Source organism: Suricata suricatta, chromosome 12 (assembly GCF_006229205.1).
Source record: "Suricata suricatta isolate VVHF042 chromosome 12, meerkat_22Aug2017_6uvM2_HiC, whole genome shotgun sequence".
NCBI lineage: Eukaryota > Metazoa > Chordata > Mammalia > Carnivora > Herpestidae > Suricata > Suricata suricatta.
Genome location: NC_043711.1, coordinates 105,369,685 through 105,385,679, shown reverse-complemented (window position 1 = coordinate 105,385,679; position 15,995 = coordinate 105,369,685). Strand labels below are relative to the sequence as shown.

General features: G+C 61.5%; 1 protein-coding gene across 2 annotated transcripts; it reads left to right on the top strand.

The window, feature by feature from the left end:
- Nucleotides 1-369: 369 nt before the first annotated feature.
- On the top strand, nucleotides 370-2,896 carry LOC115274708. 2 transcript variants are annotated; one of them, XM_029918139.1, is made up of 2 exons: nucleotides 370-1,298; nucleotides 1,733-2,896. In XM_029918139.1, exons 1-2 carry the CDS (start codon nucleotides 609-611, stop codon nucleotides 1,964-1,966), a joined length of 924 nt encoding a protein of 307 aa, XP_029773999.1. In that variant the 5' UTR covers nucleotides 370-608; the 3' UTR covers nucleotides 1,967-2,896. The 2 variants fall into 2 exon arrangements, with proteins under 2 accessions (XP_029773999.1, XP_029773998.1); XM_029918138.1 differs by having other exon boundaries at nucleotides 370-1,436.
- Nucleotides 2,897-15,995: the final 13,099 nt, after the last annotated feature.

Below are 15,995 nucleotides of genomic sequence, written 5' to 3'. Positions count from 1 at the left end.
GGCCTCACAGGGACCTGCCTTCAGCCCGGGACCTCGGCGGTGGCCGCGGCCGGCCCACCACGGCGGCTGGTGAGGCAGGAGAGCGTGCCGCACTAATGACAGCCGTGCGGAGACGCTGGGAATCGTCCGGGTTGAAACTGCACATTCACTGGGACGAGGAGCGCTAATTATACTCCGCTTGTTACCACCGCGTCTTGTTAATATTCCAGCAGCTGCTCGAGCGAGATAATGAAGGTTCCCGCGGCACGGCGGCGCAGATGGATGTGAGGAATCCGTGCGGACGTGGCTGCCGGGACACTTGGCCTCCGCACAGGGCGAGGCCTGGCGGAGGGCAGCGTTCGCACAGCGGCCCACGGGGACCGGAGGGTCGCTGGCGGGGAGGGTGGCTCTGGCCTGCGTGTCCGCAGACGGGCGTGGGGCTCCGCGCATCACACTCCGTCTCTGCGGACCCAGCGCCCCAGCCCGGTATTTGTGGTCTATTTCGGGCTAATTGTGTTGGGCTGTGACGGAGGGCATCTAGACACCTCGGCAGCTGACTCCATGTTGTCCCCGCCCGCCCTTCTGCGCGCTGGTTCTCGTCTTGCTGGGCAGATTTAAAAATTGCTGTTATGACAATGAGGCTTTTTCATGACTTTAAGTTGAGCTACAATGCCGCTGCAATGGCGCCTTCCAGAACAGCACGTGCCCCGACCAGCGCGCACGCCTCTCCCGACACGCGCTCCCACGGGCGCGGGGCGGACTGGCCAGGAACAGAGCAGTGCCTGCGGTCATTTAAAAGAAACACTTATTGGGAAGGAAATGCAGTTTCACAGGAGGCCACAGAGCCAGAGGGCACGGAGGTCCCTGCAGATTTCCCATCTGCACCGTCGCCGGCAGCTTACGTAACCCAGCCGTGGCTCGCCCTGCAAACCCCGCGCCGAGTTCCCTGGCGCTGGTCACACGGGCAGGTCCCCGTGGCCACCACGAGCTGGACTCAAGTCTGCTTCAGGAGGAAGGCTCCTGCTGCAGTGCCCCCACCCCGCCACCGGGACTCTGTTCTCCGACTCGGGGATGCTGCCATATTAAGAATGTTATATAAATGGAAACACACTGTGTGTGACCTTTTGGGATCAGCTTCATTCGCTTGGCGTGATGCCCCAGAGACCCAGCCCGGGCGTCGCCCGTGTCCACGCTTGCTTTTACAGCCGAGTGTCTCCCACAGTCTGGCAGGACCTTTGTGTCTCTGGCCGTTCATCAACCGGACAATTTTGTTGTTTCCGGCTTGCCCGTTCCTTCCAAGTGGAGCTGTCAGGACAACGGTGCACAGGTCCCCCGTGGACACAAGTCTCTGCGTCTCGGGGATGAATGCCCAGGAGTGGTGGCGGGGCTGTGTGGCCCGCGCAGGCTCTTCCGTGAGCCCAGCCCGCTGCTCTTGCCGGCGCTCCCACTGGCAGTGGGTGAGGGGCCCGGGCCCTCTGCGCCCTCGCCGGCACACGATGGTGTGGCTGCGCTCCAGGCAGCCGTTCTGGCGGGCGGAGGGTCCCTCAGATGGGCTGTTTGCACTCTGGCGGCCAGTGGTGCCCCCACCGCGTGTGCCCACCTCCCATAAGTGCCTCCTCTTTGGCAAAGAGGTTTTTCACTGTAGAATTTTAAGAGTTCTTTATAAATTCTAGATATAAGTCCTTTGTGGTATTTTCTGTTTGTAGCTTATCTTTTCGTTCATTTTGACTGTTTTCATTTTTGTCCATGGCAGCTCGTGAAGCCCTGGACACTTGGGGGCGAACGCTGTGCCTGCCTGCCGGCGGGCCCGCTTGCCGGGCATCACCCGCACCTGGAGTCTGTGCTGTGGCACCAAGCGGCAGGTGGCCCGAGCCAGACTTCGCCTTCCCGCTTCTCCGGGTTTGTGTGCAGCCATCAGCGGCGCATTGGATGGGAAAATGTTGCTCTTCAGACTGAGAACCCACCGTGTTTGCGTGAGACTCGGTGACGTGAACGAGGCAGGAGTTTGAGGCCATCATCCTCGGAGGCCCACGGCCCCTGTGCGCGTGTCTGCACACCCGCGTGGGCGCCCACGGGAGAGCGTGCGGACACACGGTGCCCTGCCGGCCAGCAGCCTGAGGGGCGATGGCCACACCTCAGAGGGGCACGGCCACACCTGGGGCACGGCTGCCTGCCGCCAGCGCTGGAAGGCTCATGGTTCCCCACGTCTGCCCGGGGTGCATAGGACGTCTGTCCAGGAGCTGCCCGGGCACGGGAGCCCATGTGCCAGGTCCCCTCTGGGCGCTGGGCCCTCCTCTCTGTGCGGTCAGCCCAGGGTGGGTGCAAATGCTGTCCGTGGGCCTCCCTGCCTGTCCAACGGGTCGGGCCATCCTCAGGGTGAGCCTGGGTGTCGGGGACGGCAGGGCCCCTGCCTCACACTTGCAGGTGCATGTGGCACAAGAGGGCTGTGTCCGTCACGCTGCACACACGTCTCTCCTGTAAACAACTTCTTGTTCACAATGCAAGTGTTTGGAGGAGAGACCAGGACCCCCACGCGTTGTTGGTGGGAACGTAAGATGCAGCGTTGCTTGGAAAACAGTTTGCAGGACCCCGAGAAGCGTTACATACGCCGTGGCCGCGTGACCTTGCAGGCTTGCCGGGAGCCACACGCCAGAGAAGTGGAAGCCGCATTCACACAAAGCCCGACATGGACGTGCAGCCGCCTCCCCGGGGCCCAGAGCGGGGAGCGGCCCGAGCGGGTCCGTCCACCCAAAGGAATATCCCACAGTCACACTGGGAGCAAAGCACAGACACACTACCACATGGTTGGGCCTTGAAGCCTGATGCTCAGGAGAGAGGCCAGACCCCAGCACACACGTGGGCTGATCCCATCTGTGGGGAGTGCCCAGAATAGGCAAAAGTCCACAAAGACTGAGAGGCGACCAGCAGTTGCCCGGGGCAGGGGCAGGGCGGGGGCGCTGGGGGGGGAGTGCCAAGTGGCACAAGGTCTCCTTCTCGGAGATGGAAGTGCCCCAAGTGTGGGCGTGGCCGTGACCACACAGCCTGTGATGCACATGAAACCTTAACTTGCACACTTAACATTTTTTAAATGTTTATTTCTTTTTTTTTAATGTTTTATTTATTTTTGATACAGAGAGAGACAGAGCACGAGAGGGGGAGGGGCAGAGAGAGAGGGAGACACAGAATCAGAAGCAGGCTCCAGGCTCTGAGCTGTCAGGACAGAGCCCAGCGTGGGGCTCAAACTCGTAACCCGTGAGACCATGACCTACGCCGGAGTTGGATGCTTAACCGACTGAGCCCCCCAGGCGCCCCAAAAGCCTTCTGGTTAAATAAGGACACTACTCATCTCACATCTCCCTCCGCCTGTGAGTCAGGCCCCAGGAGCCGGGCCGTCTGGCTCAGGGTCTCTACCGAGCTTGCAGTTGGGATGTCGGCTGGTCACTTGCAGGCTGGTTGGGGCCGGAGGCTCCCCAAGGTGGCCCGCTCTCGTGGTCGGCAGGTGGCCTCAAGTCCTCACCCGTGGACCCTCCCCAGGGCTGGTTCCTGCGGGGCGAGCTGTCCGAGGGGGAGACAGGGCGGCTGCCTGACCCGATCTCGGGCAGAGCACACGTCTGCCCTTTGTCAGAAGTGAGTCACCAGGGAAAGCCTGCCCTGGAGCGGAGACGTGTCACAGGATTTGGGGACATGACTGAAGCCACTGCACCCTGTGTCTGGATGGAAACCTCAGCAATAGCAGCATATGTCAGGCACATCCTGACCCTCCTGTTGATGGGTGAGGCCCAAAGAGGTGACACGCCATCCAGTAGTGGCCAGTGGGGACCCTTCTGGCCCGTAGAGACTGGTGATGGTGGACACAGACCATGGAAAGCTGCCCGGTGCACAAGGGACGGAGACATTGACCTGGAGCTGCGGGCCGTGAGCTCTGACTGGGGCTGGAGTCGCCGGGGAGTTTATAAAGTACTGCTGCCCACGCCTCAGACAGGAGAGTCAGCGTCCAGGGCAGGGGACCTGGGGGTGATTCTGGTGGACAGAAGGTGAGAGCCCCCTGCTGAGCCCAAGCGGGCGGACGCGGCTTCGGGGAGCCCCGGCCGGGGGCGGCCACTCTCCCTGGTTGGTGCTGTCAGAGCCGGCGGTTGCGGTCAGGTGCCCGGGTCCTCTCTGGGGCTGCCGGATGGTGGCTCCCCGACGTGGTTCGAGTCCCCAGGAGCCCTGGGAGCTCAGAGCCTGACTGGCCGGGCCCGGGCTCTGCTCTCCCGACGACACCGAGTGACCAGGCGGCGCCAGGATCCCTGCTTCACAGGCCTCCCAAGGTCAGCTCTTGGTCAGCAGCCCCGACCCCCAGCCCCCCAGCCCCCAAGGACCCCGAGGCCCCTCCTTGGCCGCTCCTTTCCTGAGCGCCGGGCAGCCTGCACGTTCGTGTGCTTCCATTCTGCCTGGGACCACGAGGTTCTGGGACCACGAAGCCCAAGGCCACGGGACCCACACTAACCCCCTCTCATCCCCAGGGTGCACTGGGTCCTGGTGTCATGATGTAAAGAAATGAACTACATTCATTAATAATATTTATTATTGTTTTATGCTTTAATTTTAGTCAGAGTTAGATTTGTACTGTTTATCTCTTTTGAGTCTTACTGTTTCTTAATGGCCCAAAAGGTGGTCAAAGTGAGGGATGCCCATCTGCCCCACGGCCCCCTGAGGGCTGGGTCTTATGTCCCCCGGGCTGGCCTCTGGTGTCAGCTGAGCCCTCTGGCCCTACGGCTGCGCTGGCTCGGGCGTCTTTCCCGCTGATGTGTCCCCGTGGTGGCCGGCCGGGTGGAGCCTGTCACCGGGGCAGGGGCTGTCACCTGGGGCCTGGGGCGGGGGCTGTCGGCGGGATTCCAGGACCCCCTCGCGAGGTCAGCTCTGGACGTGACACACTCAGTTAGGAGGGAACTAAGTTTCCCCATTGAATCCCAAATCACCAAGTTCAGAATCAATTAGGCTGACCCAGCACTGCTGATCTTGAACTCAGATAATGATTTTTCCAAAAGATTTATCCAGCCAGCAGCATTTAATTCACTGTCTATTAACCTAATTAAAATGTGCCTCCTTGATTCACGTCCTTCTCAGCCAGCATGTGTCCATGCGTGTGGTGGTGCCCGTGTCCCTGGCTGGACCGAGGGCAGGGTGGGGCTCCTGGGACCCTCCGGCCTCCGGAGACCCTGTTTCCCTCCCAGCCTTCCGCCTGCTGGTCTGCGGGCAGCTGCTGTTCTCGAGACCCCGGGCTTCTCCCCAGAGCCCCGCCCCCCCCACCCATGGCAAAGAGAGCCAGGCCCACCCCCAGGCCCAGCATGGCCTCTGACCCCCATCCCAACCTCATCCCCCTCCCGTGGGCACTCAGCCCGGCGCTGCCTCTGCAGCCGTGAATCCTCCAACCGGAGGCACAGTCTCGGCCGCCCTTCCGGGAGGGAAATTCACTACTTTTGGAGTCTTAAAGGGTCTGAGGCTCCAGGGTGAGCACCGCCAGCACGGGCTGTCAGCCTGGTGTCCTTGCGTCCCGGCCGGCGGCGGTGGCACGCTGCAGCCTCACGGCGCTGTGGGGAAGCGGTGACGCCGCTGGCCGGGAGCGGGCTGTCAGACTCCGGACCCGGGCGCCTCTGCAGCGGGTCCAGCCCTGTCCTCTCGGCTGCGGACTCAGAGTCTGGGGCCCACACGCCTGGCCTGTGAGCGAGCCGAGCCCCCCTCGGCCAGCCCTCCGCACATGAGGAGGGCCCCTCAGAGAGGCTCACCGTGCACCTGGGCACTTGGTGAGGACACACTGAGGGTCCTGACTCGGTCTCTGTCTTCACCACATGCCGTCCAGGTCTGAGGGATGTCCGGCAGGGCGACAGGAGGGGCTGACACCGTGGTCAGCTCTGATGGTGTGGCACCTGAGAGCCCCCACATGGAGTCTCCCCAGCCTCCCCTCTCCCTGGGCCTGGGACCAGAGACCTTGGGCGGGGCCGGGCAGCGGAGTCCCCACGGGGGTTTTCGCCTGGCAGTGGGGGCATGTGCTGGGCGCAGGCGGTACCCACGTAGGGAGAAGCTGCTGCGGGCCTCCTGGTGAGCGCCGCCCCCAGCATGTGCCCTGGGTGCCAGCCTGCCCGGTGTGCCTCGTGCTGGCGATGGCCCGTGCCCCTTCCTTCCTGGCGTGGAAACCTCAGGCCCAGGCGCCCTGCTCTGTGTCGTCAGTCCTGGTTTCCGAGCAGCCCCCTCAGGGGCTGGATCCGTGTCAGCGCTCGGCAGTGGCCTGGGTAGGCGTGGGGTAAGAGGGGCTCCCAGCCAGGAGCCACGCTGTCCCCCGGAGGTGGCGGCCACAGGGGCCCGGGGCGTTTCCGCCGGCTGGATTGAATGGAACCGATGCAGCACGGGGCCACGTCCAGGCGTCTGGAGCCTCAGTGGCCTCTGGGCCCGTCTGCAGGAGACAAGGGCGCCCCGGACGGGCGGGAGGCGGGGCCATGTGTATTCTCTGCAGGGGTGATGGCTCCGAGCAGCTCGGGGGCAGCGCCAGAGGCAAGGCTGTGGCTGGGAGCCCAGCGCAGGGGGCCAGCGAGCCTGGGCACGAGGTCCTGGGCGGATGGTTCTGGGGAAGATGTGTGTGTAGTGCCCGCTCTGGCAGCTGGCAGGAGCGCCCACTGTCTACTGCACTTGGCTGAACAAGGGGCAGCCCTCGAGTCAGGGGGAGGCCAGGAGCCATCCGCTCGCCGTGGTCCCATAGAGTGGACTCGAGTTACTCCTTGGGGCCAGTCCCTTCCAGAGACATCGGCAGCCTCAGCCACCATGCACCCTGCTCCCTGGCATCCTGGAGTCCCACACCCCTGGGGCCAGCCCCCTGATTCGGGAGTTACAGAGGACCCCCCCAAAAGGTTACTGCTGCTGACGCCCCCCCCCCCATGTACCTTTACTTCAGCAGAGGAGATGATGGTCGATCTCTCCCTGCCTGGTTTGCTCTGTGACCTCAGGCAGCTGCTCAACCCTCTCTGAGCCTTCGACTCAGTAAAGTAGATACAGACCTCCTTCCCGACTCAGCATCTTGGGGCTGGGGTCCTCGTGGGGCCGGAGGAGCCAGGATGGTGTGTGGTCCACATGTGCACAACCAGAGCGTACACATTTGTGCAGTGCATATACACAGGGCTGTGCTCTCGCGTGTTCACGTGTGCTCCCTTCATGCGTGCACACGCACGCACAGTCCTGTGTATGTGCACTGCACAAATGTGTACGCTCTGGTTGTGCACGTGTGCGATGTGCGCCTGCTCATGGACATACGTGTGCGTGTGTGTTTTCATGTGCATGCATGTGTGCACGGGCTCCCGTGAGCTCCTCTGCCTTCACGTGCCTCTGCGTGGGGCTTGGGCCTGAGCGTGACAGGTGCCGTGGGTGCAGGCATGGCCCTGGAGTCTCCACAGGCACGGGCGTGTGCCCGGCTCACACACGGGTGAGCGTCCCTCACTCCGGCCCTGAGCTGGGAGTGACATGCGTGCCGCGATTGTGCGTCAGGGTCATAAACACAGTCTCCACCGAAGGGCAGAATGAAATATTGCTTGATATCGTTTTTAATAAAGAGAATAAATTAGGCCTAACCACCAGGCGCATCTTTAAATGACGGTCACCACTCGGCACCGGCGCGGGCTGGCCAGCGGCCGCCAGCAGTCAGCTCGGGGCCCCATCTGCGGAAGCGGCTCCCGGCTGGACGGCTCAGCGCGGCCGCTGGTCCCCCGTCCCCGGCGCGGGTCACAGGCTGAGCAGCGGTGCACAGGGCTGTATCCCCTTTGTCTCTCTCCCCCTCTGAGAAGCCTTCCCGCGATGCCGGGTTATTTCGTCAGCTGTGGATGAGAAACGCCTCATTCAGCAGAAAGCGATGCTCCAACCCCCAGGAAGGGAGGGGTCAGGAGAGCGCAGGCCGCCTCCGGGCACTGCCCACCGCAGGGCCCCGTGTTGGGTGCACGGACCAGCCCCCTGTGGGATGAGCCCGGCTTGCTTGGGGAGACCCGACAGGCACCCAAGTCTGTCCCAGGAGTGCAGCGTGAGGCACGAGCCGCCGGCCTCGGCGCGTTGGTGGGAAATTTGGTTCCGGATGCAGGTGGAACATTTGACTGTGATGTGTATTTTACGGGAATAAAAACTACCCTTGGATTCATCTTGTTCGAAGTAGGAGCGGAAGCCCCGTGCCGAGGGCACCGACCAGGCCGTGTGGTTCTGGCCCATCTGGGTTCCTACGACCGGTGGGGCCCCCATTTGGTCTTCTGGAAGAGGGGGTGGCCCCAGCGGCCCTCCAAGTCCTGGGTCTCGTCCACGCGGGTCCTCGCCGCCCCTGGAGTTTGCCGGAGAGACCCGGGGCAAGGCCTCCAGCTGCCTCTCCCGGGGGGCGGGCTGCTCTGCGCATTTCAACGGGTTTTTATTAATCTGCTTCTGCACAGGCGCGCACACAGGGCATAATTTAGACAGACTCCGGAGATAAAAGAGAGAACAATGCCATTGTTATTCTCGGTGTACAGATGTTTATTCTCCCCCCTGCTCCCACTGCTGTCTAGTCAGTGACGGCGTAAATAGGACGTGTCTCCTCACCGTCTCGAGGGCCTTTGTGCTCCGGGACAGCAGCCTATTATGATGTCACCCAGCGGGACAGTAATAACCACCCGCACAGGGAAGAAGGGCGCTGTGTGTGGGAGGGGGCGGCGGGGGCCCGGCGGGGGCACCCCAGGGCCTGGGGTTCGAGGCCCAGAGTGGGGCCACGGCTGTGAGGGCCCCGAGGGTCATCGGGTTGCCGTGAGGTCGCCGCAACGCTGGGCCAGTCTTCTCTTCCTGAACACAGAACAGATTTGACGGCGTGAAACTTCCACAGACGGTATTTAAGAAGCCTCGTGGCAAACTGGGAAGAGAAAGAAATCTTCTCAACCTGACAAAGGGCAGCCAACAGACGCAGGCCTCGGGGCGCCAGCGGGAGCCGGAGTGGGGTGGCCCCGGAGGACGAGGGGGGCCAGGCTGGAAGACCGGAGGGGAGGCACAGGCTCCAAGTTCGAGGAAGAAGAGACAAAACTGCCCTCAGCAGAGGGGGTTGGGCACGAGAGCTCCCAGCCGCCTGCGGGCGGTACCAGCGCGGGGGTGGGGGGGGGCGGTTTACAAGGTGCCTGGATTCAAGACCACGTACACAAATCAACCGTGTTTTAAGTACTGACAGCAGAGAAGAGAAGGAATACAAGAACCCGCGTTTACAGGAACATCGCACATGAACTAGACTAGAATAAGTATAAGGAACGGAAGTCACTTACAGAAAACACCGTGCCCTCAAGTTGAGGAGTTAACAGTCACCGGTCCAGGCAGAGAAGCTAATATACAGGGACGGCAAGGGTCAATGTCGTGAAGGTGACAGTTTCCCTGGATTCAAGTCAATGCCAACAAAAATCCCATGGGGGCAGGGGTGTGTGTGTGTGTGTGTGTGTGTGTGTGTGTGTGTGTGTGTGAGAGAGAGAGAGAGAGAGAGACAGACAGACAGACAGAGACACACACAGACAGTAGAGACTGATTTTACCAGCGGTTCTGAAATGTATGCACAAGTACAAAAAGCCAAGAGCAGTGCAGGTGGCCGCGAGCGGTCCTGGGGGAGGCACAGGACACAGCCGAGCAAGCAGAGGTCCAGGCATGTGCCCGCGTAGGCTCTGCGTGTGTGACCCAGGGAGGCGGCCTTGCCGCTGGTGGAGGGGGGGTGGGATTCTTTGAAACAGACGCCCAGGGAGGAAAGGAAGGGAACTGTGTTCCCCTCTCACACGCAGATCAAGTCTCCGGGGCTGAGCAGCTAGGTGCAGAGCAAAATCACAAAACATTTAGGGACAATATAGGAAACCATCTTAGTGGCCCCATGATAGAAAAAGATTTCTTACACAGATGTCAGAAAGCACTAGCCGTGAGTGAAAAGTTGACACCATCGTCCACATTCGAACAGTTTTGTTCAGCAGAAGCCACCGCAGAACGAAGCCGTTGTAGCTCCTGAAGCTGACAAGGAAGTCGACACCGGAACAGGAAGAACAGCAGACCAGCAAGAAGACGGCAGCACTATCGCAAAATGGGCAAAACATGTGAACAGCGCGTGTCAGCAGGAGGTGGAGCAAGGGGTCGGCACACCGGCCATGCGGGGCAGCGCCAGCGCAGACCGCCAAGGGCGCCCTCCCGGGCCCATCAAGCCTCAGGAGGGGGGGCGCTGCTGGTGGGGTGCAGATCGTCACAGGAAGCCTGCAAGCTGCCCCAGTGCCCCCAGCGTCTCATTAGCAAGCGGCAGCGTGGCCACAGCACGGAGCCTGCACAGCCATGGAACGGCAGAGCGGCCGTCACCCACACAGCAATGGACTTAGAAAGACAGCGTCCAGTGAGAGAAGCAGGTCACAGACTCATGTAGGAAGAGTGATTCCGTTCGTAGAGTACAAAAGCAGGCAGAATTTTCAAATATCTGACTTAGGGAGCACGTACACGTAGATCTCCCACAAAGTGAGGCCCGGCCAGCCCACTCCTGGGCGTGTGTCCACAAGAACTGAAGGCAGGCACTTGAACGGACACCTGTGTACCCAGGTTCACGCAGGACCATCCACCAGGACCACGGCGTGGAAGCAGGGGCCCGTCCGCAGACCAGGGCACGAGCACCCATGGTCCGTGCGCACGCTGGACGGCCACCCACCCGCAAAAAGGAAGGACCCGCTGACACCAGCTACGACGCCCAAGGGCGCCGCGGACATGCCGCTGAGCAACATCAGCCAGTCCCTGAAGGACAGATACTGCAGGACTCCACTTCCGTGATGGGCCGGGAGCCGTCACGCCCGTCGGGAAAGGACGTGGATGCTGGACGCGGAGGGCTGGTGGGGGATGGGACCAGCGTTCCCTGCGGACAGTGTGTCGGTGTGGGAAGACGAGAAAGTTCCAGAGACGAACAGTGGGGCGGCTGCGCAGCGCGTGAACACAGGAACATCACTGAGCTGTGTGCCTGAGAATAGTTAGGACGATACATCCTATATCATGTGGATTTTACCTTAACGGTTTTAGTTGAGGAAAGAAGAAAGTGGGGACAAATGGTTAAAAAACCGGCTGGAGGCGCCGGGGGCTCAGTCTGGTAAGTGTCCGACCTCGGCTCAGGTCCCGATCTCACGGCTCCTGAGTTCGAGCCCCGCGTCTGGCTGTGCGGACAGCTCAGAGCCTGCAGCTGCTTCAGATTCGGTGTCTCCTCTCCCTTCCCTTCCCCTGCTCGCGCTCTGTCTCTCTCTCCCTCTCTCTCTCAAAAATAAACATTAAAAAAACAGGGGTGCCTGAGTGGCTCAGTCAATTAAGCGTCTGACTTTGACCCAGGTCATGATCTCACAGTTTGTGGGTTCGAGTCCCGTGCTGGGCTCTGTGCTGACAGCTCAGAGTCTGGAGCTGCTTCAGATTCTGTGTCTCCTTCTTTCTCTGTTCCTCCTCTGCTCATGCTGTCTCTCTTTCTCTCTCTCTCTCAAAAATAAATAAACATTTAAAAAATTAAGTAAATAAATAAAATAAATGGCTGGGATTCTGTCTGCAGAGAAGACAGCTTTGTCTGTCTGACCCTGGACGTTCAGCTCACAGGTACTAAAAGCATATGTGTTTTATATACTAGTCCCTAATATGACATTTCCTGATAAAATAGTGGAAAGTTAAAGCAAGCCAAGGGGTGCCCACCTTCGCCCACTGAGGGCTATTCCTTGTGAAAGTAGTTTGCCAGGAATTCCTCGGGGGAGAAGATGCGAACACCACAAGGGGCAGAGGGCTGCCTCCCTGCGGAACCCGAGCCCCACACGTGGTGTCAGCAGCCCGCCGGGAGCCCCAGACAGGAAGGGCAGCCCTGGCGCTTGGCCGCAGACCTGCAGTCTTGGACATGGAAAACTTGCTAGTTTCTCAGATTTTTTTCACTTGATGGCATATTTCTCCAAGGAAATGACAGTGTCTGAGATCCAGCATTGCTGTTTGCTTCTGGGAATAGAGTCTGAACAGTGACTGCAGAACTGAGTGCAAGCAGGAGGCCGAGAGAAGCCTGTTTGGTAAATGTGCTAGTTCCCGGGCCCCGCTCTGCGAGACACCTTCTGCCTGGAAGGGGCTGGCCCGGAGCCCATCAGGCATCCCTCATTACAGGCTGTCTGTGAGGCTTTTCATTGTTTTTGTTGACAGGCATAATTCTGCAGAGCGGCTTCAGGCCCACGGAAGATCTGAGCCCGCCTCGGGGGCCCCACACAGCCCTCTGCACCTGTGGCCGCCTTCTGCACCTGTGCGGCCACCTTCTGCACCTGTGCAGCCACCTTCTGCACCTGTGCGGCCGCCTTCTGCGCCTGCGCGGCCACCTTCTGTGCCTGTGGCCGCCTTCTGCACCTGCGCGGCCACCTTCTGCACCTGCGTGGCCGCCTTCTGTGCCTGTGGCTGCCTTCTGCACGTGTGCGGCCGCCTTCTGCACCTGTGCGGCCGCCTTCTGCGCCTGCGCGGCCACCTTCTGTGCCTGTGGCCGCCTTCTGCACCTGCGCGGCCACCTTCTGCACCTGCACGGCCACCTTCTGTGCCTGTGGCCGCCTTCTGCACCTGCGCGGCCACCTTCTGCGCCTGCGCGGCCGCCTTCTGCGCCTGTGGCTGCCTTCTGCACCTGCGCGGCCGCCTTCTGCACCTGCGCGGTCGCCTTCTGCACCTGCGCGGCCACGTTGCAGCAGATGAGCCAGTATCAGCAGTTATTGACAAAGTCCATAGTCTCCATCAGGACTTTCTTGCTGTCATGCATTCTGTGGGTTTGGAAAAATATATGACGTGTGTCCACCATCATGGTGTCACACAGAGTTGTTCCACTGCCCTGAGCCCCACTGTTGGCTCCAACCCCCCCAGCCCTGGCAGCCACGGACTTTTTATTGTCCTGCAGTATGGCCTTTTCCTAGTGCTAAATATCCCACCGTTCCTGGGCCTTCCCCAGCCCAACGCAGCCAGGGGACTAGCAGGTGGGTGCGGATCGGGCCGGCGGTGCTCAGGCTCAGCCCCGCCTCACTCACAGCCCTCGCTGCCCTGAAGACGCACCGCTCACGTGGTTTGAAGCTCTGGGAGGCGTGTGGACCCCGTTTCCTTCGGGACGTTCGGGCGGAAGCATCTGTGTCTGTGTCTCTGCTGGCTGAGGGTCCTTGCGCAAGCGAGGGTGCACCTCACCGGCCTGTGACGGAGAGGAGCCCTGACGGGCTGGAGGTGGGCTGGGGACACTCAGGCTCTGGGGACGCTCAGGGATGCATTCTAACGTGCTTTGTTTTGTGGCTGCTCAACGAACTTCCCCCAGGCTTGCCCACAAGCGCAGAGACCTGTCCCCTCCGTGAGCCCCGCGGGTCAGGGGAGGCGCGGCTGCAGGAAATCAGCCTGTGCCCCGCAGCCTCGGCGGCCCTTACTTCTTTGGTTAATATATATTTTGAAAGGACGCGCTAATTCCCACCCCCCAACTTCTGACGGGCTCTTTCCTGTTACCTTTTCAATCACACGCCCTGCGTTTCTCATCAGACAGCTCCCACGTTCATTAGACGCAAACCTAGCTTCCCTGCAAGAAGGCCCCGCCGCAGAGGGTGGTGACCGAATGTCCTTCATCTCAGAGAATTTTATTTCCTGTCCCGAGTGATGGGTCTGTAACAGAACTCCATTCACATGACTCGTCTGTCCAGTGAGGGGCCAGCTGGGACAGGCCTGGGGGGGCGGGGGGCCCGGCTGGGGGACGCTGACCCTGTGGGAACCAGCCTGAGCCCCACTCACCCGAGTTTCCATCAGGGGAGGTGGCCTGCCCACCGCACAAGGGGGGCCTGCGAGCACCCTTGCCCTGGGGACCTTGCTGCTCAGCTGGCAGTGCCATGGGCCTCAGGTTCCCCTGTTCGCCCTTTCCTCACAAACCACAGAACCTGTCATCCACGGTCTCCCAGCCCCTGGTTTTTTTTATTAAAAAAATTTTTTTTAATGTTTTTATTTATTTTTGAGAGAGAGACAGCGTGAGCAGGGGAGGGTCAGAGACAGAGGGAGACACAGAATCCGAAGCAGGCTCCAGGCTCTGAGCTGTCAGCACAGAGCCCAACATGGGGCCCAAACCCACGAACTGCGAGACCATGACCTGAGCCGAAGTCGGACGCTTAACAGACTGACCCCCCCAGGTGCCCTGTCAGGCCCCTGATTTTGAGTGCGGGGGGAAGTGAGGCAGGTTTGGAGGGCTGCAATCCAGGAAACGCGGTCGCCCTGCCCAAACCCAGCCCGTCGGCCAAGCCGGGGGCCTGTGGCCACCAAGCAGCATCAACCTGCAGCGACTCCCGGGCTCCCGCTCCGGTGCCATTCACTCAACTGCATTACCCCGGGGCCATCCCCCCCCCCCCCCCCCCCCCCCCCCCCCCCCCCCCCCCCCCCAGACCGCCCACCTGAGGCCAGACCCCACCTCACGGCACCGCGTGGGCGCCCTCTGCCAGGAGGGCCTCCCCGACAAGAACTCAAGGTGAAGAGACGCCCAGCCCCTGCTCACGCAGCGCTTGTCTGCCCCTCCCCCACTCTGCTCAGTAGCTCTGCCTCCCCACCCCGCCCGCCTCCGCCTCTGGGGAGGCGCCCGAGAGCAGTGAGGTCTGGGCACCGTCCCTCTGTCCACAGCTGCTGTGTCCAACAGGCCGGCCCTGGGGCCCCCCACGAGGATCACCTCTCTCTTCCCCTTGGCCAGCATCCCCTTCCCCCGTGCCAGGTGGCGCTCCCTGAGACTGGCCACGGGCGGGACATGCAGCGGCGGGGGAGGCGGGCAGAGCTGACCGGGGAACACAGCAGACTGAATGGGGGCCACGGCTCCCTCACATAGGAAGTGGCTGCTGTGAATACGGGGGTCAGAGGGGTTCCTGGCACATGGGAGTCAGGGACGTCCGATCCAGGGCACCTGTCCCCAGGCCCCTGCCCTGTGTCAGGAGAGACGAAGAGAGATGGGTACTTTGTCAGCCTGCTGAGAGCACCTTGAGACCTAGGGAGACCTAGTGGGCGAGGACAGAGAGGGGGAGAGAGGACGGAGGTGGGTGCTGGGCAGGCTCGCCGCGGACGAGGGGCGGCTCAGGCTGCATCAGGGCCCTCGGCCCACCGGGCAGAGAGGCATTCGCAGGTGCAGGACAAGCAGTGGCTGAAGCGGGTCTGTGCACGCACAGCGTGGGCGCCCTGGCTGGGTCCGCCTGCTGTGGGCTCACCTCCCTGCTCCTGAGAGAGTGTCAGTGCCTGGCCTGTGGACACGGGATGTCATCGCACGGCTGAGAAGGCTGCCATGAGCTAGGGAGGCCCTGGGGTCCCCGGGAGAGGGTCCCCAGCCCGTCCCCAGCAGAGCTCCTGTGCCGGCTCCACGGGCCCAAATCACAGGGTTTGCGACGCAACCTTGGGCTGGCGGCGGCCGCCTCCGTGAGCAGAGTGGTGCCACAGACGCAGGGCGGGGGGCCAGAGGAGGGGCAGGCGCCTTGAGAACGAGGTGCTCTGTCATCCTGCCCCGTTTCTGGGGGGACGCTTCGCAGGACGCCCACAGAGCCCGGGGGCGGCAGCTGCTGCAGGCACGTCCTACGCCATATTCGGGGCTGAGGCTCCAGGAGACTGGTCCTGCGGCAGTGGGCGGGGTCCCAGGGGCGACAACGCCCAGGGAACCCACATGGAGGAGGGCTGATCAGAATGAGTGGAGAACCTGGAAGCTTCTGGGCTGGGGAGACCCTGTGAACACTGAGCCATGGGTGTTTCTGGACACTGGGAAGTAGGTGCACACAGATGGCTCATGGACTGTGAGCTCAAGGCCAGGCCGCCGGACCGTTCGTCCCCAAGGTGGTGACAGAAGGAGAAGCTGACTTGGCAAGTTTGTTACCTTCCTTTTGATGTGTATGTGTGTGTGTGTGTGTGTGTGTGTGTGTGTGCGTGTGTGTGTGTGTACGCATGTAGTGAGGTGACATGTGTGTGTGGTGTGGTTGGGGGTGATACAACCTGAAGGCAGAGGAGCAGCCCCCTCCTCTGGC

Excerpts from the sequence above, each read along its gene's own strand:
- LOC115274708 (XM_029918138.1), top strand. The coding sequence starts at position 609 with ATGACAATGAGGCTTTTTCATGACTTTAAGTTGAGCTACAATGCCGCT. Across the intron at positions 1,437-1,732 it reads GGCGCTCCCACTGGCAGTGG|CTCGTGAAGCCCTGGACACT; the intron begins GTGAGGGGCCCG and ends TGTCCATGGCAG.